Here is a 25656-nt window from a genome sequence, read left to right as displayed (position 1 = left end):
AATTATTGACATTATTTTCTATTCAAATAGGATATTTATCTTTTTTTTTATTTTTCGTGTCCGTTAGTTTAATAGAAATATAGTTTTTAACTAAAGTTTGTCCAGAAAAATAATCCCACCACATTCTATACATTAAAGGTGAATATATATATCATCTTAAATTATGGTGATTATTAATTGGTTTCATTGTTTTCTCACAGGGAATAGTATGGCATCGTTTCAAGTGTTGTTTTTATGATGATGAACAAAGAGTGTGTTTATATGTCGTACATATATCAGGTATAATGCATTATACACATTTTTACGCACTAGTTAATTGTTGGGTCTTAGGAAGATGAATGTAATAACAGCTCATTCTTTCTTTCTTCAATTATTGTTCATATTTACTTGTCATCATTATTTCATTTTGTAACGTATGCAAAGCCCACTATTTATGATTTATGTCTTTCAGGTTAAATGAAACGACATCTGAATATATGAAATTATGTGTTTTATATCTCTTTCGTTAACACCAGACTCACTCACAGACAAGTTGACGAAAGAAATTATAGAAAAACTTTTGTTTTCTGAATATATGACGAGGGATCACTGACTTTATTCTTGCCTATAGATTTCATCTTCCATGCTATAAATTTTTTTTTTAAACAAAAGTAGTTATTTTTCAAGCTTGTACTAGACTTAGACTTGGAGAAATGAAATAATCTTAACAACCAGAAGAAAAGACGTTTGCACTTCCGTAAATATCAACTAAATAACCGATTAGCATCGATGAAAACTTGAAAAATACAATTCAGTTACAAAAAAAACATCACAGTGAAACGAACCGTTTTCTCAATCTGTGAATTATTTTATGTGTATTTCAAAACGCTCGCACTTCGATGTTGACATATATATCAATTATATGGTCATTTTTATACCCCACGCAACGAAGTTGCGGAGGGTATAATGTTTTTGACCCGTCCGTCCGTCAGTCCGTCCGTCCGTCAGTCCGTAAGTCCTGTTTCTTGTCATCGCAACTCCTCTCAAACCACAAAACAGAATTTCACGAAACCTTTTCAGATAATAAGGACATACTATGTAGTTGTGCATATCGACGGGAAATTGCGATTCAATTTTTTTTCTAGGAGTTACGCCCCTTTGAACTTATTTACTTTAATGTACTACTGCAACAGTTTGTCATCGCAACTCCTCTCAAACCACACAACAGAATTTCACGAAACCTTTTCAGATAATAAGTACATACTATGTAGTTGTGCATATCGACGGGAAATTGCGATTCAATTTTTTTTCTAGGAGTTACGCCCTTTTGAACTTATTTACTTTAATGTATTAATGCAACAGTTTGTCATTGCAACTCCTCTCAAACCACACAACAAAATTACACGAAACCTTTTCAGATAATAAGGACATACTATGTAGTTGTGCATATCGACGGGAAATTGCGATTCAATTTTTTTTCTAGGAGTTACGCCCCTTTGAACTTATTTACTTTAATGTACTACTGCAACAGTATGTCATCGCAACTCCTCTCAAACCACACAACAGAATTTCATGAAACTTTGTAGATAATAAGGACATACTATGTAGATGTGCATATCAACAGGAAATTATGGTTCAATTTTTTTTCTAGGAGTTATGCCCCTTTGAACTTATTTGCTTCAATGTACTTCTGCAACAGTTTGTCATCTCAACTCCTCTGAAAACACACAACAGAATTTCATGAAATTTTGTAGATAATAAGGACATACTATGTATATTGACAGGAAATTATTATTCAATATTTTTTCTTATACAATTTTTTTTTCTTATACTTATTTAATTACTCCAATGACAATGTGGGGACGTGGGGTATGTGAGCGTGGTCACTAAGGTTCTTTAATATTAATTTCCTGTTTACCAAACTTTGAATTTTTCGAAAAACTAAGGATTTTTTATGCCCCAAATGTGGGCATTATGTCTTCTGGTTTGTGTGTCCGTTAGTCCGTCCGTTCGTCCGTCTGTCCCGCTTCAGGTTAAAATTATTGGTCGAGTTAGTTTTTGATGAAGTTGAATTTCCAAACAAATTGAATCTTAGTACACATGTTCCTTATAATATAATCTTTCTAATTTTAATGCCAAACTAGAGATTTCCCCCCATTTTCAAGGTCCATTGAACATTAAAAATGATAGTGCAGATGGGACATCCGTGTACTAAGGACACATTCTTGTTTATTCCAGGCATAGATTACCTTTAAAGTTAGTCGTCCTTGGCACAACTTTTTGGAATTTTGGGTCCTCAATGCTACTAATCTGAGCACCACTGATGAATCTTATGTAAATGAAACGCACGTCTGGCGTATTAAATTATAACCCTGTTACCTTTGATAAGTAATTAAGTCAACCTTATCTCAGTGGTTTTGGAATCTTAGTTCTCGGAAAAAAAGAACAAAGACCAAAAGAAAATAGCGAACATTGTATGAGGTCAACTTATCCTTAGAGAGTTGCCACCCAAGTTGAATATATGTATTTAAAAAAAGAATTAAAAGACAATGTTATCTTTAAATTTTGCCAATACCGTAGCGCTGGCTATTAGTAGTGTTCACTCTGGTTGTAACTAAAAATTACCTTTATTCACATCTTCCTATGGCATTGCGTTAAAATGTTTTAGTTCAATATACAACTTGTACAACGTTGCAGTTTTTTTAGATTTATTTATTTCAGAGGTTTGTTCTATATAATCTTACAGAAAAAAACTGATGGATAGTCTTTAGCAGAATACTAATGAATCTATGCATCTTTGTTTAGTTCATAATCAGGTAGTATCAATATATTATGAATGCCCCAACCCTCCCACAAAAATAAAAATAACGAAGTCGTCTTTACATTACTTTTTTGTTTTACTTAAATGTAAAAAATTTCTTCAAAAATGATATTTATTAATATGATAGATAATATTATATATACAAACCATTGTTTAAAAAATGAATCTACTTTGACCCGGTTTTATGACTCGCCAAGACTGGTTTCGAGAGTATCTTGCTTTACCAACCGTGGATTTTTCGTTTTAGAACTATCTGTTGGAGGTAGTCCCTGTAGAGTATTTGTCTTTTTATCAGAATCTCCTTTGACGTAACTGTCATACGTTGTACTGGTAAGTAATGGATATATTTCATTGACTTCATTACGGCCATTTTGATTGACAATTACGTTATCCTTTGAATGATTGATTGGGTATCTGGATGCTTCATATTCTTGACGTAAAATAATCATGTTTTGTGGTAATGGTTCCTCTGTATAAGAAACACTTGACTTCCGAGATATTGATATAGTAGATCTTTGATGAAAATCAGAAGACATTGTATCTCTTTTGAAAATTGCATGTTTCATGCATTGTTTTGTAGAGTAAAACACCTCTTTAAACACGTTTAAAAACTTATCACTCATTGCCATATATATTATAAAGTTAATGGCAGAGTTAAGTACTTCTAAGAAAAATGTTATATAAGATAGAAATTGTTGAAAGTTTTTCGATCTGCCTAATCGAGAATAACCTTTCCATGTTGTCTGAAGTAAGCTATTTATAGCTCCAGGTAATATGCAAATGAGGAATGCAAATGAAACAACAAGTAGCATAGTTGTTACTTTTCTTTGCTCTTGTTCCTGGTTGTGAGTTGGCTTCTTATCAGATCGCAAAGATTCTCTTTTTCTTGCTGTTCTCTTAACTGCCAACATAATCGAAATATTCAAAAGTAGAATCAGCAAAACTGGTAAAAATCTGAAAATCGAATTCATAATAATTCCATAGGTTCTGCAAAACTTTCCACTGATATCTGGATTTCTAGCAATAATTGCATATGAAGTATTGTCTTTGTTTGTATGGACAACATTATATTTGAAAATAAATGGAATGAATGCTACAATAGTAAATATGTAAATAATTGATATAGCAATACAAGTTGATTTTTTGCTGCATATAAGTTTTGCTCTCATTGGGAAATGAACAGCCACAAATCTTTCGATACTGATTAATGTAGTGATTAAAGAGGTTATCCGAGCAGTCACCAAACTTGTATACATTCCTAAGTAAGGGAAAAGATTGCTCCGAAAGTTGTTTCCATCAAATGGATCCACGTTGATGTAAATGATTATCGCAGAAAATAACACGGCATTAAGCAACAGTAGCAAATCCGAGATAGCCAACGCTAATAAGCAGTAAATGCTAGCTGTTTTCTTTTTCCAATGGCACAAAACTGATACACTTATCACATTACCAATTATTCCAAACACTGACACAGGTAGAAGTAAATATAACCCAAAAACGTTTTTAAAGATGTTTAGATTTTCGTCGGAAATAATCGAATCATATTTAGCTAGCAGTGAAACAGTAACATTATCGTCTGAACTAACTTTGCACATTTCATATTTGTTAATTTCTAATGGTTGAAGCATATGAACTGTCATATTAATTTCATATGGTCGTAATGTTTGAAATATAGTCCAATTCTCCATTGGCCTTTTATACAGCTATTAGGAGTATATATTTTTCATATGCTTTACAATTCCATCTGTCCAAATTGATCGTATACATATTAATGATTGTTATTAATTTCTAATGGTTGTAGCATATGAACTGTCAAATTGATTTCATATGGTCGTAATGGTTGAAATATAGTTCAATTCTCCATTTGCCTTTTTATACAATTATTAGTAGTATATTTCTCAAATTAATTGCATATGGTCGTTATATTTAAGATATAGTCCAATAATTCTCCTATGGCCTTTTTATACAATTATTAGAAGTATATTCCTCATATCATGCTTTACCATTCCATCTGTCCAAGTTGATCAATATATTTATGTAACAAATTAATTTCAATTGGTCGTAATGTTTAAAATCTAGTCCTATTCTCAATTGTCCTTCTATGAGAATATATTCATCATATCATACTTTACAATTCCATCTGTCCAAGGTGATCTGCAACATATTTATGTAACAAACATATCACTCTCCATTGGCCTTTTTATACAAATATTAGGAGTATATATTTCTCAAACAATGCTTTACAATTCCATCTGTCCAAGTTGTTCGTCAACATATTTATGTAACAAACATCGCACTCTCTCGTGAGAAGTTAACGTGATTTTATTGTTATGCTAATTACATCCACTGACCAGCTGCCAAGACATGAGTTTACAATTATATTTACATCAGTTATATCAATGTTTAATGGATCTAGATTATTCGCATCTTTGTAAACACGATTCACATATACTATCCCATTATAATCTCTGTAATGATGTCTTGTTTCTCCGGATTCATTTCCTTGGAGAAATTACTTTTAATCGTACTATACCACTTACAATGTTTATATTCATTTTTCCTTTTTGAAGTGAATCTCTTTGGGATTATTTCAGTTAATTATAGAATAGTTACTGATTTTAGACATTTAAACAACTCGTATTTATATTAAAGAAAAGTTCAAATTAGAATAAAAATTTATAAAACAGTTGGCATTATTCAGAAAATTGTTGAACACATTTCGGATGAGTTATTTGTTTTATTTGAAAAAGGATAAGGTGGAAAATTATAAGATATGTAGTGATATGAGACTTTAAAAGCATATTTTCAATTTGTCAAATATACCAGGAAAACTATTTAAAGGACATGAACCTCATACATAAGGGAGCAACTATTTAACTTTCTAAATATTGAATTAGGTTTGTTTATCAGTTTTAGAAATTTGTCTCAATGCAAATGTGGTTCCCGGAAGATATCTCTTTTTATTGGGAAATGGAGACAATAACCGTTATAGCAGAAAAATACAGAAAACGAAATATGCAAAACATGTCCGCTTTAAACTTTCCTTAACTAAGTAGCTAGCCTTACTCAAGTTGCTTGATTTGAAAAAAGATAAAGTTTATAAAAATGTTCAACTTGATTTACTTATTATCATTCGTATTGTGTCAAATTCTATCGCATTTGATTTCCTCGTCTGCAAAAATATGAATATTTAAATTAACCTTAGACAAATTACAATACTTTTAATGTTTTATGTTGTACTTTACACATTTTCAGTACATTCACATATATTACGATTAGGATGGAAAGGTTTAGATCTCAAAGGTCAATATCCCCCGACCCCCATGACATGTGCATACGATTGTCTGGTGTCTGGAACCTGATCATTGGTTGTCTTTGGTGTTCATACTACAGTTGTTTATCCTTTTGGAAGGTATATGTGCTGATAGAAGATATTAGTTACTCTGTCAAATGTATCTAAAAATGTTCCATGCTCTTTTTGGTTTGGCATTTGTTTTATTATCAAGGCATTAATATCTGCCGCTAGAAGCCAGCTAGTTATTCGCAACTTCTTGCTAGTCGGCTCAATTGGTAGATATTAGAATGTATGATTATATGGTCATTATGTACATCGTTCACCGATTTCTCATTAAATGCTTTCCAACTTATTTGTTTAACGTATCCGCACTAAGAGTAATCGATGTGTCACGTTTTATTGTATAGCAATATAATATTTCCCACAGAAAGTAACCAAAAGTTAGCCTGCAGTAAATTCCAATATTGCACTAGTGCAATAAATTTTGAAAATTCATGACGTGATCGACGACAAAATCTTAGTTTAAACAAATTTGTACTTTCAAATATTATATTTCTATACAATAAAAGGGTTATTGCATGAATATTGGAGAATATTATCCCTCGTAGGACATATATTGCACTCGCAAGCTAGTGCAATATAAAATTCTATTCCCCAATATTCATGCAATAACCCTATATTATTAGAAGTTGGAGGAAAACATGTTGGAAATTTATTTTTAAACGCGTACTCTGCTTTCAAAAATATATTTTGTCAATAAAACGAGACGGATGATACCAAGCGGTATTTAAATCAATGCCATGTTAATGACGACGCCAAAAGAAAAAGACAAACAAGAGCACAAAACACTATTAGATAACATGAGACTCTAGGTATTAACAATGGTGGTGATCTCTGATGTCCTGGCCTTGCGGTCATAAAACTTTCGAGTCAGTTTTTTGTACTCGTACTCAAAAATCAACCAATCAAAATGCTGGATTTCATGTTTCGAGCATGATTTTTGTTCTCCGAGCACTGAGCAAAGTTTTATGACTTCAACCTCTGGAAGGGCAAGGAGTAGTGCTATATTCCATATTGGTATTATTTAAGTAGTTTCCCCGATATCAATGGGATCTTCAACAATGTTCAATAGAAAAAGCAGGTTCACTTGGAAAAAAGTTTGATTCATCGCGCTACACGTCACTTGATTTGCCATGTTACCATATTGTAAACTGGTTTTAATAAAATACCTTGTTTTTTTTCTTGGAATATGGATTAAAACAATTACTGCTTTTTGTTTCTGTAAAAATGTGGTTGAATTGACTTTTGAAAAACTGATATTCGCATCGGGTGTCGGCCTCAGAGAATATCGGTCTTTTAGATGGCAATAAAACCGCATATTTACCAAATAGAAAGACAGTATGTAAAATATTTCTTTGATGCTTGAAGTGTAACATAAGATATTTTTTTTTTATCCTACATGCAAAATGTGAAATATGTGTGATATAAATATACTCGTATTCTAACAAATAACTGTTTTCAGAAAAACAAGAAAATTTGAGCAATTTTCTTATCACATGTTCAGTCAACTGAAGACAATTGATTTGATCTCCCTACGAACATTCAAAAGTGACAAATTATATACCAATAATGTAGACTAGCAATTATCTTTATTATCACTTAAGAAATTCCTGTTATTAAAGAAACTTCGCAACAACTATCAAGGTTGGGTAGTTTGTATTCTTAATCATTGATAAAATGTTATTGGATGATGATATCAGAGTTTCTTATAATTGGACGTTCTTATAAATTGATTTATTACTAAAATTAACTACCTCTAGATCGATACAGTTAACGTCGGTGCCTTGGTACTGACACATTTTATATTGTTTTTTCACTCCACCTTGGTTAACTTATATATTAAATTTTCATTTTTTAATATTTTTTTAGAGCAAGCTTATCGTATATGGTTAATATCGTAGTCCTTTTTAAACTTTTATTCGGTTCACTCATTTTCATATTTTTAAGTCTCCCAAACAAAGTTTGGAGACTTATTGTTTTTGCTCAGTTCTTATTATTTTTATTATTCTTCTTCTTCTTCTTTTTCTTCTTCTTTTTCTTCCGCCACTTTTAAAAATGAACTTGTCCGCAGCGTTTCTCCAAAACCGCTTGTCAGATTTACTTAGGGGTTCATAGAATGTTAGACTAATATGTCTAGGTGAGCCATCAATCTTTCGTTTGTGCATTTGGGTCTATTAAGGGGTATTTTGGGGGGGCAGAAAGAAGGGAGGGGTTTACTATAGAACCCTATGGGATTTTTTTTTTTATAAATTTTTCAAATGAATATAACTTGAAAACTGTAAGTGATAAACACACGCAATCTTCAGAAATGATCATAGGACAATAAAACAAATCACATGAAATATAGGGTGAGTCCCTGGGGGGTTATCCCCACGCCCTTCAATTTGAGAATATGCTATTATCTTGTAAACAGTCCTGATTCCCACCCCTAAACCATATATATTCTTGAATAGGACGACAAAACAAATCAAACGTAATTAAAGGGAAGTCCCTAGGGGTCACCCCACCCCGTTCAATTTGAGAATGTACTATTATCTTGTAAACAGTCCAGATCCCCACCCCTAAACCATATATATTCTTGAATGGGACGATAAAACAAATCAAATGAAATTAAATGGAAGTCCCCGGGGGTCATCCCCACCCCGTTCAATTTTAGAATGTGCTATTATCTTGTAAACGGTCCAGATCCCCACCCCTAAACCATATATATTCTTGTAGGGGACAATAAAACAAATGAAATGAAATAAAAGGAAAGTCCCTAGGGGTCGTCCCACCCCCTCTTGTTTGAAAACTTGTAAACGGTCAACATCCCCACCCCTAAACTATATATATTCTTGTAAGGGACAATAAAACTAATCAAATGAAATTAAATGGAAGTTCCTGGGGGTCACCCCCACCCCGTTCAATTTGAGAATGTACTATTATCTTGTAAACGGTCCAGATCCCCACCCCTAAACCATATATATTCTTGTAGGGGACAATAAAACAAATGAAATGAGATAAAAGGGAAGTCCTGAGGGGGTCATCCCACCCCCTCTTGTTTGAAAACTTGTAAACGGTCAACATCCCCACCCCTAAACCATATATATTCTTGTAGGGGACAATAAAACAAATAAAATGAAATAAAAGGGAAGTCCCTAGGGGGTCACCCCACCCCACTCTTGTATGAAAACTTGTTAATGGTCAACATCCCCACCCCTAAAACATATATATTCTTGTATGGGACAATAAAACAAATCAAATGAAATGTAGGTAAAGTCCCTGGGGTCACCACCACCCCCTCCTGTTTGAATACTTGTAAATGGTGGAGATCCCCACCAGTAAGCCATATATATTCTTGTATGGGACAAAAAATCAAATCAAATGAACATGGGACCATATGAATGGCGAGTTATAGGAGCTTTGTTTGGGAGACTTCGTAACAGCATCCTGTTACAATTACTTCTTGTTTTTCACTTGGTTTTAACCTTCTAAATGGTTTTATGAGAATTCAACATTAGTAAACTACTGTGCTGTCGCCATATTTCTTCGCAATTTTCAATGTTTTTATACTTTTGACTCCGAGCGTTTCCGCATCATGATAATTCAATAATTCGTAACAAAAGAATTTCCGGTCTGTTCTGATCTGCATTGTAGCTTAAACATGACAAAGGACCGTTCATGTCTTCCAGCAATCTAAATTCATTATTGGAAGTTCCTTATTTATTTACAGACTACAGATCACAACATACTCTTTGGCAAATCTTTCTCACCATTAGAATGAATCGTGTCAGATTGTATGTAATTCACTGATCATTATGGCTGTACCGCTTATTTTCTAATCAAAATATGAAGAATAGAAACTAACGAAGGAAGGAATTTGTAGATGCTCCAAGCTCTGTAATCTTAAACTATAAACATGATTTTTAACTCTCAGTTGTGTATTGAAATAACCCTGATTGGTATAACTGAATACAATTGTCACGCGACTCTCTACGAATTGGCTTGGTGGGTGGAATATTGTTTGATTTTGTTGACAGTAGGATACAATACAACTTAGTAAAGACGATACGCTATTAACAAAAGATAAAAAGAGAGCAATGGAAATTAAAGAAATTCATACAACTCAATGGTTTAATGCAACATTTTTGACGTTAACAAGCGTGTCATCAAGGATGTGAAGTTTTTTTTTTTATTTTCCAGTGTCACCCACTATCATTAGTAAATATATTTTAAACCAAAACGCTTATTTAGATCTAAATATTCTGAGCAATAAAACCACTTGACGTTAAAGCTTTCTTAGTATTAAAATGAAGTTTGTCATAGCATGGAAGTAATATTGAAAGGAATAACCACGTCGTCACTTCAAAGGTTTTATCTGCGTTACCGCCAAGTTTTCGATAACTCGCTTATTAGTTCCATATCTGGCATGGAAGTTGATTCTCCCCATGTGATCGATCAAATCACTGACAGTTTTCGGTTATTTTCGTGTTCACGGAGAATTACGAACAGACAAGTTTTTATCGTATATACGTGCGAAGTAACCTGAATAGTCCATTCGTTACATTCCATCGATGTACGCTGCCGAATATAGTCATTCGTTCTATTTTTATTTTAGTCCTATTTTTCTATTTCTGGTTATTCGATCTAAATAGTTTAAACCGACAGCTATCACATATGAAATTGGATAACAAAGCTGGGTCATTATCAATTCTAATATTTACAGACAGTTAAAAGTCCATTTCCGTAAGTTAAGAAGATGATTGTACATACAATACGTTTGGAATCTTGTTTATACTCAATTAAGATATTCGCAATTCTAAACAGTTCTCTTTTTTATTTATAGTTCTTGATACATAAACTAATTCGTGTAAAAATGAATTTGCCATAAGACAGATAGCGTCAAGCTCATTTTTGTCGGTTTGTTTTATTTTTTGCTGTAGCTTGTTATGGTAATACAAGTATTCCACAATAAACACTTTTAAAAGAAATATATATTTACGAACATATTATCCCCAGTTTAGTTGTCCAGTTTCAATAATGTAATCTATGACATTTATGGCATAAACATAAATATAGAATACTTGAATGTAAATATCCTTTTTTAAATCTAGATAAACTTTGCACATTTCAACAGTAAAAAAATCTATGCCTAGATTTGTCTACATTATTTTGTTAAACATCATGTGAAGCCTGATCGATTAATCGGTATTTAACTGTTTTACTCGGGATCCGCTTTTAACCGGAAAATACTTTTAAAACAGTTTAAAACAAACGGTAAAAAGCAAAAATATGCTTAATGAAATACAATTTTTCATGATAAACTGTTGTAGTTTGAACAATTCTCGTCCGTTTTTCAAGTTTTTTTTTTACATCATACGACTACTTTCTGAGGTGCTTTATTACTACCGTACTTGATAAAATCATGTGACCGATAAGAAATTCCAGATGCCATTTTACAACCGCGGTATCACAGATAGTAACCAAAGGAATCTTGCCGCTGCGACTATAATTGGATAAAATCATATGACGTTAGTACAGAGATCTGCAGACCGTTAATACATGCTAATTAGTCGTTGTTATTCCTTTTGAATATTACTTCCATGGTCATAGATATACGATATTGAGACCGCATCAAACACAAAAACAGACAATATGTATACATATCAGCTACGGTAAATTTGCAGACATCCTAACTACGGTCCAGACACACTTAGTCGCATATGAAGCTGGTTCCGTTCCTTTTTATGCCCCACCTACGATAGTAGAGGGGCATTATGTTTTCTGGTCTGTGCGTCCGTTCGTTCGTTCGTCCGTCCGTCCGTCTGTCCCGCTTCAGGTTAAAGTTTTTGGTCAAGGTAGTTTTTGATGAAGTTGAAGTCCAATCAACTTGAAACTTAGTATACATGTGCCCTATGATATGATCTTTCTAATTTAAATGCCAAATTAGAGTTTTGACCCCAATTTTACGGTTCACTGAACATAGAAAATGATAGTGCAAATTTCAGGTTAAAGTTTTTGGTCAAGGTAGTTTTTGATAAAGTAGAAGTCCAATCAACTTGAAACTTAGTATACATGTTCCCTTTGATAAGATCATTCTAATTTTAATGCCAAATTAGAGAATTTATTCCAATTTCACAGTCCTTTAAACATAGAAAATGATAGTGCGAGTGGGGCATCCGTGTACTGTGGACACATTCTTGTTGTTGAAAGCTTTGGTGTTTAATAGGTTTTAGAACAGTTCTTGTTTTTGCCTGGAAGAAACTCTTACGCATCTTAAGCAAGACAATGTCAAAAAACAAATCATATAACCCTTTTGTAAGATTTAACATCTTTATGTTTATACAATTCAGTTCATCGAAACGATAGTTTTGAACAAACTGCCATTATCTTAAGCGTTGTGATGTTTAAGATAAGAATGCAGTGACAAGTCAGAGTCAATGAGGTTATATATTTGTTTACTTCTAAAAACAGATTTTATTTAATCGATCACCTTGTAGCTGTATTTGGCACACCTTTTTGGAATTTTGGATCTTCAATGCTCTTTAAACGCACGTCTGGCGTACATCATTATAATCCTGGTACCTTTGATAACTATTGTATGTTGGTGTTTGATAAGATTACCATGGATATGTACGTTTCAATTATCGTATCAATTCTCCATCCTTATTTTCCAATTGCAATTGTGACATCAACGAATTTGTACTCCCTATGAGTGACCCAACGGATGCTTTTTTTTGTGAAGAATATGCTTTCATTTCTGCAGCATTTGATGTCATATGTTTTTTAATGGTTTTGTGTTGCTCAGATTTTTGCTTTTAATGTTTAGTTTTTTTGTGAAAATGTTTGGTCTCAGTGGCTTTTAAATTCCCTTTTTTATCAACCGCCTTATGCGTTCCAGGAGAAAAATATATAAATGATTTAACAACCAATCACAGGTAGCAAGCTATTTTCATCTCTATGTCGTGTTCCCTTCACGAATGACTGAGCCCATGTAACTTCATTTAGTAAATCGTAACCTTAAACAAAATAAACAAAAACTTCTCTATAATCAGCCTCTTCTGTTGATAAAAACTCTGGCAGGAAAGACAGGCCATTACTTAATGTATTAAAATGCATAAATATTATTAATTCAACGAAACTATGTAATGTATAAGCACGAAGAGTTTCTCTATGCATTTAAAATATACTGTCTAAAAGATAGTTTGCATTCGTATAGAGTGATAATCGTTTTCTTAAGTTTATCCCGTTATTTATTGCTTAAATTACTTAGCAGTAATTGCTATCACCGCAAAAGTGATGCTCTGTGCAACATAAAATGATTTAGCTTTAATTGTATGCCAAATGTTAAATGTTTATAAGAGCAATAAATTCTTTTATTTTTTTTTTTTTTTTATTTTTTAAGATTAACTAGGAATCAATTAAACCTTATAACAGTAAGAACAGCTAAGAAAACTTTGCACATTATAAAATTAATCGCAAATTATTGGAAGCATGTGTGACATAATTGCATTTACAAAAATGTACTAAAAAATGTTTCTATATCAAAGTTGTTTTGATGCATAAGTATGGAATAGTTATAAATAGGAGTCACCAGTGATTTTAAAAGCATATTTATTAGCTTTAATCGTTTGAAAAATACGTTTGACTATTACAATAAAGAAGTTGGTTTCTGTTTTGTTAGAAATATGTGGCCGCTATTTTCTTGCAATTTACTTTTATGTTTTTGTTTAAAAAAAAGTAAAGTGTTTTATACTTTTTTCTATGGTAGCAGATTTGCACCATTTTTCCCAATTTTTATTTTATTATCATAAAAAATCACATACGCAAAAACTAGACTGAACACACTGGTGCACTAGATTGTATTTCTGAAAATCCGATTTGATAACAATCTTTAATAAAAATGTTATATAATTTTCATGAAGTTTATTAGCTATCTTTTGCAATTCTATATGCATGGATGTGAACTTTGCTGATGACCTCTTATATTTATGAACTCTGTTGTGTAATTGTATTACTTAGACCCCGTTTGCACTGACAAAAAAGATCGATATTTACTAAGATCGGTCTTTATAAGATCGATTTCGGTCAAGTGTAAACGGGTGAGATCGATCTTCAATCGGACTTGAAAAGTCTACCTCTAGAGGTGGGTTTAAAAAGATCGATCTTATTTGAATCAATCTCTTTTTTTTTTTGGTGCAAACGCTTTGATCGATTGCGATCGATTTTTTTTTTCTCAAGTGAATGTAATATTTAGATATGTGTGCTACGGTCATTGGAAATTACTATTCTATTTCATCTGTGTTTTATGTTAATAGAATTAAAAATGTTTGAAAGATATAACGAACTTGTCTTTATATAGAAAAAAATAATGGTATTATTGCCCATGAGACAACTATCCATTGAAGTTCAAATTTAAGCAATTATAGATAAATATAGAATAAATATAGCGCCTTCAATAATGAAAAGAATCCATACTTTGTAGTTGACTATACTACTCTACGATGTATTTATCACACAAATCATTTGAGGACAGCTCAACATATAAGAACAAACTATGAAAATGGCTTAACCTTTTAAATCGATTCAAAGCAGTAAACATATAACAAAACCATATGCTGGTTTCACCCAAAAGTAAGATTTTATTTAATTGTTTCAATTCTACAGATGTACTGATATATATATTTTATAAAAGCCACTGGCAAGCAATCTTCGAACACCTGATATCGATACAATATTTGTATTTAAGATCAACACATGCGTCTTCATCTCATAATTGTAGTCAACAATAGTTTACCGCTCTTAAATTTCACGCAAAGACCCATATAACACGAAATTGAAAGACGAGTATTACTTCAATGAACGTTTACGATGTTTGTGGTATCATTAAATGAACTGGGCAATTGTCTCAATCTGAAACTACAATGCACAGCTTGAACATAAAAGCTTTAATTAATCATTGAATTACAAACACTTTAAGTTGGAGGACAAGATAGTTCTTTCGAATTATACTTCTGACAGATACGTTCGGAAGAAACAAATCAAACTTAAACAGAAATAACATATGGCATGAAGAGGCAACAGTAAAAACTGTAAGTTGAGGAAAATATAAAATAAGACAAAAGCATAAATATAATAATGGCAAACAGGCACCTCTCCTCGAAATTGATGATATGAAGTCCGTTGAGGGGAAAGCAGATAATTGTTAAAGCAAACACAGTCTGTTGGTCCTTTTACATGTTTAAAGAATAAACAAATACCCTTTGCCTTCATTTTTTTCAATATTGTAAACAACGATATTCGAAGATTGATTGAAGCAAACCCTCTATCTTCTACTCCGATATAATAGATAAATACGAATGTATAGGAAAACGTATAATTAGGCAGTTAAGCTGCCTTATGCGAGCACCCTGGATTTGGGTTCCCCCCAGGAAATTTTTGAAAAAGTGCCATTGCTCTGATCTGGCGGGTCTGGTAGATTCTTTATAACTAATTAGACATTTTTTTCACACTTTTTGTTATAAAAAACAATAAATATAAAAAAGATTACCTTAAATGATCGTCGATTTTCCCAAAACAATTGATGTTCCCCATTTGAAAAAGTGCTAATTAAAAAGTTAAGCATAGCTTTTTATCGTCTGTGCTTTTGATGAAGATGTAAGTGAACTATTGTAAGAATAATTTCATCGCCGAAAATGTTTGTAATGAAGGCATTAAAATTTTCCAAATGACATGAATGGCGCATGAATATTATTTTGCGGCTATTACGCCGTTGAATTTGGTGGATTCCATCCTACTAAAGGTAAATATTTAAAAGCATCGTCTTACTTCCTCTCTGTATAAGTCTTGAATTTGTAAGAATACTTGATTATTTTATTTCTACATTGTATGAAGATATGTATTTTATTTAATTATTTAATGCAAGCTGATGTTATTTGTCATCGTGTCTCTCCGTACTTGCTATGTATCGTGTAAACCCCCACACATTATACTCGATCAGGGCCATTGCAATGTCAATCGGGACCTCATTTGAATACGTATTTATAGATTTTGTCGATGTCAATTAAGGTCATTTCAAGATGGTTTCCTTTATCGTGTTTTAGTTAAAAGTAAAATCACAAAAATACTGAACACAGACGAAAATCTAAAGTTGACATGGTTAATTAATTGCTTTACACACAAACCTGTAAACTCATTCATGTAAGGCTATACACCTGTACAATGTGACCTTTCACCTGGAAATATAGTTTCGTATACAAAATTCCACTTCTTTCAGGTTTACACTTTCAGTATTAATGGTTACGATTTACAATTAAAAAATGTGAAGTCTTGATTTATTTAAGTCGATAAGTTAAGAGTTAAACACAAAAAGTCGGAATACGAAAATTTTGATACTTTAATCACACATATTTAAAATGGCGCATCGTTGTTTACTTTGTACACACGTGAATAACATTAAACGAAATCGATCTTGGGAAGATTTCATTAGGTTTTATCTTGACTATAATGGTTTTACCATTGAAGGGTTCATCTTTTATTGATATTCAGGATTCATGTACACTGTTAAGATGCAATGAGACAAATTTTACCAAATCCGAAACAAAGCGGACATTCGATCAAAGGCTGATTTTTATGCAAATTACTAAGTCAACACTGTTAGATTGTTTATTTTATCTAAAAATAATAACAAAGAGTAGTCAAGAATATTTTTATTTCTAAATAATACAAAGAGTTGTCAAGAATACATTATAACATTGACAACCTGTTTACTTGGCCAAACCTCGTTCAACATCGTATCCCAACTCTGGAAAAAAAAATGTCATGAAATCCTATAGTACTGCATAGTCCGCACCCCTTCCATCAATTTCATTCCCAGGGTAAAAAACCGCGGACTATACACCCCTTTCAACTGTATGTAACACATAAACAAACGACAGCTACTGAATTACAGGCTCCTGACTTGGGACAGGAACATACATAAATAATGTAGTATATATCTCATTACCAGAATATTTAGCCCACCCCCTTTGTCATGGTCTATTGACTAATATGCACAGGCACTTGTCTCAAAATTTTTTTTCCCTATATACCTTAATATAACGTTATATGAAGGTATATAGGGGAAACAAATTTTGAGACGAGTGCCTGTGCTAATATGTATTAGTTTTTGATTAGGTCAGTTATTGAGGAACCACTAGTGAATGGTCAATGATATTTGGTGTGCAGTTGGATAAACTTTGTCACTTTTAATTTCTTGGCTCACACCGAACAACAAGCTATAAAGGGCCCAGAAATTACTAGTCATTCAAACTAGAAAACCAAAGGTTTGTTCAAAAAGGACAACTTATGAAAAGTCAATGGTATTTGGTAAGCAGTTGTATATTCCTCCATGCAGCTTGTAACTATTAGCAAAACCTACATGTATACTGCATAGTAAGCTTTTAAAGACCAGGAATTACAAATGTAAAACAATAAACTAATAAAAATGTTAAAATAAATAATTGGACATAACTTTTGAAAGTGGCGGGATTGGATAGTGAAAATTTTAGGGTACAAACATTATTCAATACTTGAGAAATAGCGGAGATAATATTTTCACCAATTTTTCAACAATATTCGTCTTAACTTCTGCCAAGTTTGCCTCTGCTTAACTGCCTACAGCGCCTTTGGTGCTTTGATTTTGAATTATATTTGTTATTTGATTAATTGTTTTGATTGCTAAACATTCCATGAGACATTTTTGTTGCATGTTCTGGACGAGAACAGGTTTTCATTTTTTTACCATGTATAGGTCCTGTATTAGGGGTCGACTTGGAGGATGGGCATGAAAATGAAAATCGCTTGAAAAATGTGAGTAAAATGTAAATGGGATTAATCCTTGTCACTCTATTGCAGAAATAGATTCAAGGTCTCCATTTTGGCTGAAAACCAACAGAAAAATTTGCAGTGATTACATTCTTTTTGTAGAATTGTAAAAATGTTGAAAAATAAGTTTTGACTTAATGCATGCTTAATGCATGTAGTAGACATTATGTGAATAAGGAATGCTGCTCTTCTGTTATTTCTAATGTTTTATTTTCATTTTGCCTCATGTATCTCTATATTAAAACCCTTTTGTTCACACTTGGTCTTTACATTTGTATTCGGTAAAGCAAATAGAAATAGTTCGAATTTGTTGCAACCAAAGCCCTCAATTCATCTTACCCAATAATGCTCTATTCCAAGAGTGTTTAAACCAATAATGTGAAAGGTTTTAAATAAAAATACCAACCTTTAATGTTACAATATATTTTATTCTCTTGGTATACATTATATTATGGATCTATATTTGTTTCAAGTGTGTCTTGTTTGACTAATGGAGGTAGTTTGATATTGTCGGACTCACTTTCTGATTGATCTAATATAAAGTATTTCCGCGACGAAGAACTGTCAGCAGCTTTTAATGACGTTTTGCTCTTTTCAGACAATTCATACAGAGTTCCATTAGGTGGTTGATTGATTTTAGTTGAATTCCTTCCTTTGGAACATTGTCCATTTCCTGAGTGTTGCAGAAGGCTTTTATACGAGTCATTTCTGTAATTTGTAATTTTATTTGTTAGTCTTTGATTGGCCGGATCTTCGCTATATGTGAAACTTGATTGTGAGTCACATTTTTTGTGAATGGCAAACGATGATTTACCACGACTGAAACTATGAACGCTGACTTGACGAATAAAAGCTTTTGCAGAAAAGAATATTTCTTTGTATTTCGCGTAAAATCGCGCACTTAGCGCCATATAGATTACAAAATTAAGGGCAGAATTGGTCGCTTCTAATAGGAATGTTATATATGACAACAATTGTTGAAAGTTTCTTGACTTACCAAGACGAGAATACCCTTTCCACGCTAGTTGTAAAAGGCTATTTATAGCTCCTGGTAATATACAGATAATAAATGTAAATGTCACAACTAGTAACATAATAGTAATTTTTCTCTGCTCTTGTGATTGTCCTTCGTTTTGTAAACTAATAGACTCCCTGATCCGTCGTGTTTTCCAAACAATGTTCATAATTTTAAAATTCAATAAAAGTATGACGATGATTGGTGTAAATCGGAATATTATGTTCATTGCAAGTCCGTACAACGCACAGAAGTTGTCGCTGAGGTTTCGATTTCTGACAACGAGTGTATACGAAATATTGTTTTTCACTCGGTAGACGATATTATATTTAAATGGAAACGGTAGAAACAATACAATTGTAATTAGATATATAATAATGATTGCAACTAATGTCGTTTTCTTGTTGCATATAAATTTGGCTTTCATTGGAAAATGTACAGCAACGAATCTTTCAACACTCAACAGCGTAGTCATCAATGAAGTAATTCTTGCTGTTACTAATGTAAAATAAATTCCATAAGTTGGAAAAAGACTGTTTTTGAAATTTGTACCCTTGATTGGACTGTTGTAAATGTATATATTTAACACAGAAAAAAAGAAAGCATTCGCGAGAAGAAGTAAGTCCGATATAGCCAAAGCCATCAGGCAATAATTTGTTGCTTTTTTACCTTTTTGTTGACATAGCACAATGAGACTTATAGCATTTCCGAATATTCCCAAAGCTGAAACTGGAAATAGAAGTATTATCCCAAAGACGAGTTTCATAGTTTGTAGAGTTTCTTTTGAAATTATTACATCATGAAAAGATACTTCGGTTCTAAATCCAGCTGTTAAATTTGTCGTATTCTGTGATGATATTGATGAATTAAACATGCTTCTCTCATCTAAATGTCCATAACTATCTGATGAATGTAGAATATAAAAACTTGAATTTTCCATACTTTCTCTTTCATATTTTTCAAACTATTAATGTATGTCCATTAGGAAGTCACGTTTATAAACTCGTCAATAATAATGACAAATATTGACTAATGGCAGTTGACCAGTATTTTTCAATTATTCCTCATTTAACGAAACCTTTGAAAAGACCAAATGAAACGTGCAGAATAAATTCCTGTTCATCCATAAAATCACATTATATTCGAAATATCTTTGAAATAAAACTTTTCAAATTCTAAGACGTTTTTGTTCAAAGGATTATTAATAAAGGTAATTTTATTCCACCTGTTTTCGAAAACGTTTATACAAGTATGCAAGATTAGAACTGCTCGAGGTAAACATGCAGTGATGTTAAGTTCGCTGCTGGTGATTATAATGTAAAAATCAAAGTTCTGAACATTGTATCTTATAGTATTCTTCTATCTGCACATTTGATAATGTATTTTAATGATAAAATCAATAAATCACACCAGTAATCATTATCAGAAGTCAATTGAATGGTAAATGTTTTGATTGTTATTATGGGCAACCTTTTTGCTAGTCGCAATTACCAAAAGTGCTTAACTCGATAATAAGTATAATGATAAATAGAAAATATTGTTCATTGTTTTTACTGAAAATTGATTATTGGTTATCATATTTTATCTATATTATTATCATACAAACACCTTCGTCATGAGTTCTCGGGATCTACAGAAGAGGAAGGATGATAATGGATATAAGACCGCCCATTTTGAATTACATTTAATGATAAACTTAAGCTACGTGCAATATTAAACGCTTACTACGTTTAAATAGGGCTCTGTTATCAGAAGTGGGAATGGAACTTAATGTCTTATTGAACTGTTAATGATTCTTATCAAGGTACAACTTTCTCTAAACGAATTCCTCTGTAATAGCATTTACTCGTCTTTGGTCGTTGCATTTCGCAATTGTTATATATATCCTTGAAGATAGTAAAAGAGTTGTACTATTGTCAAATCGAATATTCGATTTGCTGCTAGAGTGTATGCACAAACTGTTCTATGAAGATATAAAAACTTGGCCCTGAAATAAACGATTTGTCATTTTTGCTGTCTTCTTCTGTCTAAATATGACTATAGTAAATGTAACTACAATGACATACACAGATTGTGTTGAAATAAGCTTATTTTCAATTGGTAAAATGATCTGAAATTTTAATATGTACTCCGGTCAATGAAAATGCAATGTTTTTTTTTAATATTATCTGTAAGTTTAAATGAAACAAAATTATTAAACATGCATGCAAAAATAAATAAACAAATTAAAAACAATCCTCTTGGAATTTTGATACAATTCAATTTAATATTTTATTTTATTTTGATTATCATCTCTCAATAATAATACACAATATGAACATTTCATTAAGCGTAAAATAATATCTAAATATTATTAAGAGAGCCAGTTTGTACGGGTCAGCAGACAGAAAATATTATTAGATAGATAACAAACGAATAAACTTCAGATTTCATTTAAACTGAATACTCTAATTATTAAATGTCTTTATCTCTCCTCCTGAATTGACGTGAAATAGGCGCCTTAATTATTTTACAGTAACTTTTCAATTCATAAGACGATTCTTAAGACTGGTTTATGCAGTTGATACTGAGAAATATTTAAAGATATAAATTTCTTATCTCATAATTTTTTATATTCCAATGACAGAAATGAGGTTTCAGCAGGTCGTTTAATGCACTTACATAAGTATGTCGTATATAATTACATACTATTTTGATTTCCTGTATGTAAAGACACACGAAAAATAGACAAGCTAGATTAAGGAATAATTCTAAAGCTTTTTTTTTTTTTCGTCTTTTAAATTTTTAGCAATATTATTTAATTTGATCTAACTTATATACATTATTCTTTAAGATATGTTTATTCTATAAACTATTAAATCTTGCAATGTTATCTTAGATTTTGTGATACCCCTTTGACAGACACATATTTGAGGGTATTTATTATCTGATGCACTTACATTGGAAGTCGTAGGTTAACAAACATATCATTTGACATTCTGGAAGTTGAAGCATGAACATTAGAACAAAGGAAATTTATAGCTAAGTTTAATCCACCATTTTTTACATATGAAAATGCCCGTACCAAGTCAGGAATATGACAGTTGTTATTCATTCGTTTGATGTGTTAGAGCTTTTGAATTTGCCATCGGAGTTCAGTATTTTTGTGATTTTACTTTTTAATGACTTTTCTCCGGTTTTATCAGACATTCAAATTTGTAGATACTGGTTTTTTTTAACTATTACCTATATGAAGTATACTTACATACTTGTTCATATCTATATTCTATATTGATGAATCTGTCACTGTAATTTTTTTTTATCTCAGACCTCGTGATATCGCGAAGACAGATGAGAATTCCATGTCATATGATGCACTAAACTAAATATTTTGTATGTTTACATATACTTTCTTCTGAACGCTAAACCAAAGAATCACTTTAATGTATGGTATCTTTAATTTGATCTTAAATTTATATTATCTTTATTAAAAAGAAATAAACAAATAATAGTATTATAAACGACATTATTATAGTAAAAAGTAAAATCACAAAATACTGAACTCCGAGGAAAATTCAAAACGGAAAGTCCCTTATCAAATGGCAAAATCAAATGATAAAACACATCAAACGAATGGACAACTGTCATATACTTGACTTGGTACAGGCATTTTCAAATGTAGAAAATGGTGGATTAAACCAGGTTTTATAGCGCTAAACCTCTCACTTGTATGACAGTCGCATCACATTCCGTTATATTTACAATGATGCGTTAACAAAACAGACATAATAGGTAAAGTAGTAAAAATATGGTTACAGCAGTCCTCACTGTCTTATAATCTCAAAACAAACAAACAAACAATTACAATAAAGCACAAAAAGTATATATCAAATAAAAAAAATCATTCATATTCTATACTGCAACTCTTCCCATGTTAATGTTTTATCTCAGACCTTGTGATATTTCGGAGACATATATGAGGTGTTAAGAGTTCATCTGATGAACTAAATTAAGTATTTCGTACGTTTACATATCATGGATATCTTGATGTGGAGGCATGTAAACTACACTAATTGATCATTTGCAGGTTTTTCGTTGCATCCGACTTTTAAATTTTCAGATATCATTTTATTAATTATAACTTTAATGAAATATTATAAAAGACCAGATAATATGTCATTGATTTATACTGAAATTTTTATGATACTAACAATGTCTTTTCTGAGATTTTGTGATTTTCCGATGACAAATATAAGGTTTTAGCAGTTCATCTGATGCACTTTAAATTTAGTTTGAATTTTATTGCATGTTTTATCATTGCTCCCTGTAATAATTTTACCAAGAATGCCATTGCAACTTTGGGGTATACTTTTCAATGTAATGTATATTGATAAATCAACGGAGTACCATTCTATAACATGAGTTTTTCTTAGGAATCAAGATTGTCCATTTGTTCTGTTTTTTTTTGTGTGTGTAAATTTTGATATTGGGACGAGAGGTGAAAAAACCCGACATATTCTGGTACTGTGATTTGACTACCATTAGATTATTATGCACTTTTGATGTAATTTTTATGTGTTTTGGTTGATGTACATACACTTTTCGAAGTCAGCAATATGACCCGGTGTTTTCCACTCGTGCCGTTGGTTGAAACCGTTTAATTTTGTCAGTTTTTATGGACCTCCCCTTTTGTAATTTTTCTCAGAGTTCTGTATATTTGTTATAGTTTTCCCCTTTAAGGTGGTACCTAACACTACAGGGAGATAACTCTGTAAAATCAGCAGACCGTTTTAATGACGTTGTGTTCTTAAGGGGATATAAAAGCTTCTCAATGATAAAAATGAGTGTTTGTCAAACTGCTATATAACCAGTGTAATTTTTCTGATAAAAAAAATTTTTGAAATTTTTGTATTTTTGTTAAAGGGTCAAAGTAAATACTTAATCAAAATTTTATGAAAATTAAACGAGCCAAATTAATTTTAGTTAAAGTGTTAGGTACCACCTTAATTCGTATGTTTAGCAAATTGATTGGAAAACCCGAATGGACCTGCTGCTATTGAGGTTATCGAGTTTTTTGCAAAGTATATATAACTTAACGAGTACTTAAACTTGAGCTGACGTTAATTAAACCATAAATGCTATATTATGGTGTTTTCCTTCTAACATTTCCTGCTGTCATTATATGGCATTAAACTCCCATTTTCTATGTGAAAAGATAAAATAAATACAAGTTAGTGCGCACTTATAGTATATGGCATGAAGCCTTAAAGAATCACGTTTTTATTGAAATGTGGGTAATTTTACAATCCTTAGCAATCTGATATATTTGACTTTGAGAACCTGTGTTTTTAATATTGTAGGCGGATTATTTCTCTTAAAAACATGCTAGAGGTCACATATATAGTGGCAAAGGTAAAAAAAGACAAGCAAAAATAAATAACAAAAACCAAAATACGTTAAAAGAAGCCACGAAACCTAGTCTTAAGCTTAAACGAAACTTGAATGGTTTTGAAATAAACTTAATGTCTTCTCAAGTTTTTAAGTCAATATCATTAAACAAATTATGTTAAACAAAAAGTTTCATTGTTATATAAATCTATAAAATTTAACAAACTTTAAAGATCATTGAACTCCAAAAATTAAGGTTCATCTAAAGACATTAGATATACCCCCCCCCCCCCACCCCCCAAAAAAAAAGATTACCAAGATGGTTTGATAATAGTAAACAAAGTAACAAGGCAATGTTTCATTGATACATAAATGATTATAATGTAAAAAAGACAGACTTCAAAAATAATTGATATTCAGGAAAAAAATTGATATTTAAAGCATAGTATCTCCAAATAAAGTATGTTCAACATATTTTGTCTGAGTCTATTAAGAAATGACAGTTATTAAGTTAAGACATGTTATCCTGTCTAAATCTGTGGTTTATATGAAATTATATACTGATCTCATTTCGTTTCTGTTGTCTAGTCATTAAATCATTCTCTATATATTAACGTAGAGAAATAAATACTTATAAAGATTGGAAATGAGACATGTTGAAAATCATTTAAGAAATAAAGTTATATGAACTCGTGTATTGTCTAAGTAAAGTCTTGTACTTTTTTTAAAGTAAGAGCTTGAGACTTAAACTGTGATATGAAAAGTACACATATATTGGAGTTTGATATGCTAGCGTCAGTTTTGTTTTCCAAGAGAACAAGAAATTCTACTCTTGAACATTTTTTGTGGCTGCTTTAATGCAGTAAGAGTAACTATTCTAAAAAATATTTATTAAAACAATGAAATAAATGTGTTATCAAAAGAAATGAGTAACGAAGACATGTCTGTTGATTTTGATATAGTTTGCTCATAATTATATTTATTTTTCCCCCAAGGGTAAATGCGGTCCCTTATATCTTCTAAAGACCCGTCCGGTAGAATAAACCTTGTGAAAGTGTGGCGTCCAATTGAGTGTCATAGATGTACAAGTACGCAGCCACGACCAGTCGCAGTATGTGCCTCGTGTAGAGAATGTTGTGCGCTCACTGCGTGTATTGAACCATTTTGATAACTCTTGGAGGGGTCCATAGGTGTCCTGATGCAAGACAAAATTTTATCCAATTTAATTATGTCCAATCTTAATTTTCCAATGTCAGTCCACATATTCCCGACCTT

At 31.7% G+C, this 25656-nt stretch overlaps 2 protein-coding genes across 2 annotated transcripts in view; one reads left to right on the top strand and one right to left on the bottom strand.

Annotated features, from left to right (window-relative positions):
- LOC143083727 (ER membrane protein complex subunit 10-like) overlaps positions 1 to 25656 on the top strand; it is a 65643-nt gene that overhangs the window by 37588 nt on the left and 2399 nt on the right. The gene's annotated exons all lie outside the window — the stretch shown is intronic.
- Positions 18407 to 20460, bottom strand: LOC143083726 (galanin receptor 2b-like). The gene has a single exon (XM_076260012.1). It carries the CDS (start codon positions 19952 to 19954, stop codon positions 18449 to 18451), a length of 1506 nt encoding a protein of 501 aa, XP_076116127.1. The 5' UTR covers positions 19955 to 20460; the 3' UTR covers positions 18407 to 18448.

This window comes from Mytilus galloprovincialis, chromosome 7 (genome assembly GCF_965363235.1).
Source record: "Mytilus galloprovincialis chromosome 7, xbMytGall1.hap1.1, whole genome shotgun sequence".
NCBI classification, from domain to species: Eukaryota; Metazoa; Mollusca; class Bivalvia; order Mytilida; family Mytilidae; genus Mytilus; species Mytilus galloprovincialis.
The sequence above is the reverse complement of the archived record's forward strand: the minus strand, read 5'-3'. Positions and strand labels throughout refer to the sequence as shown.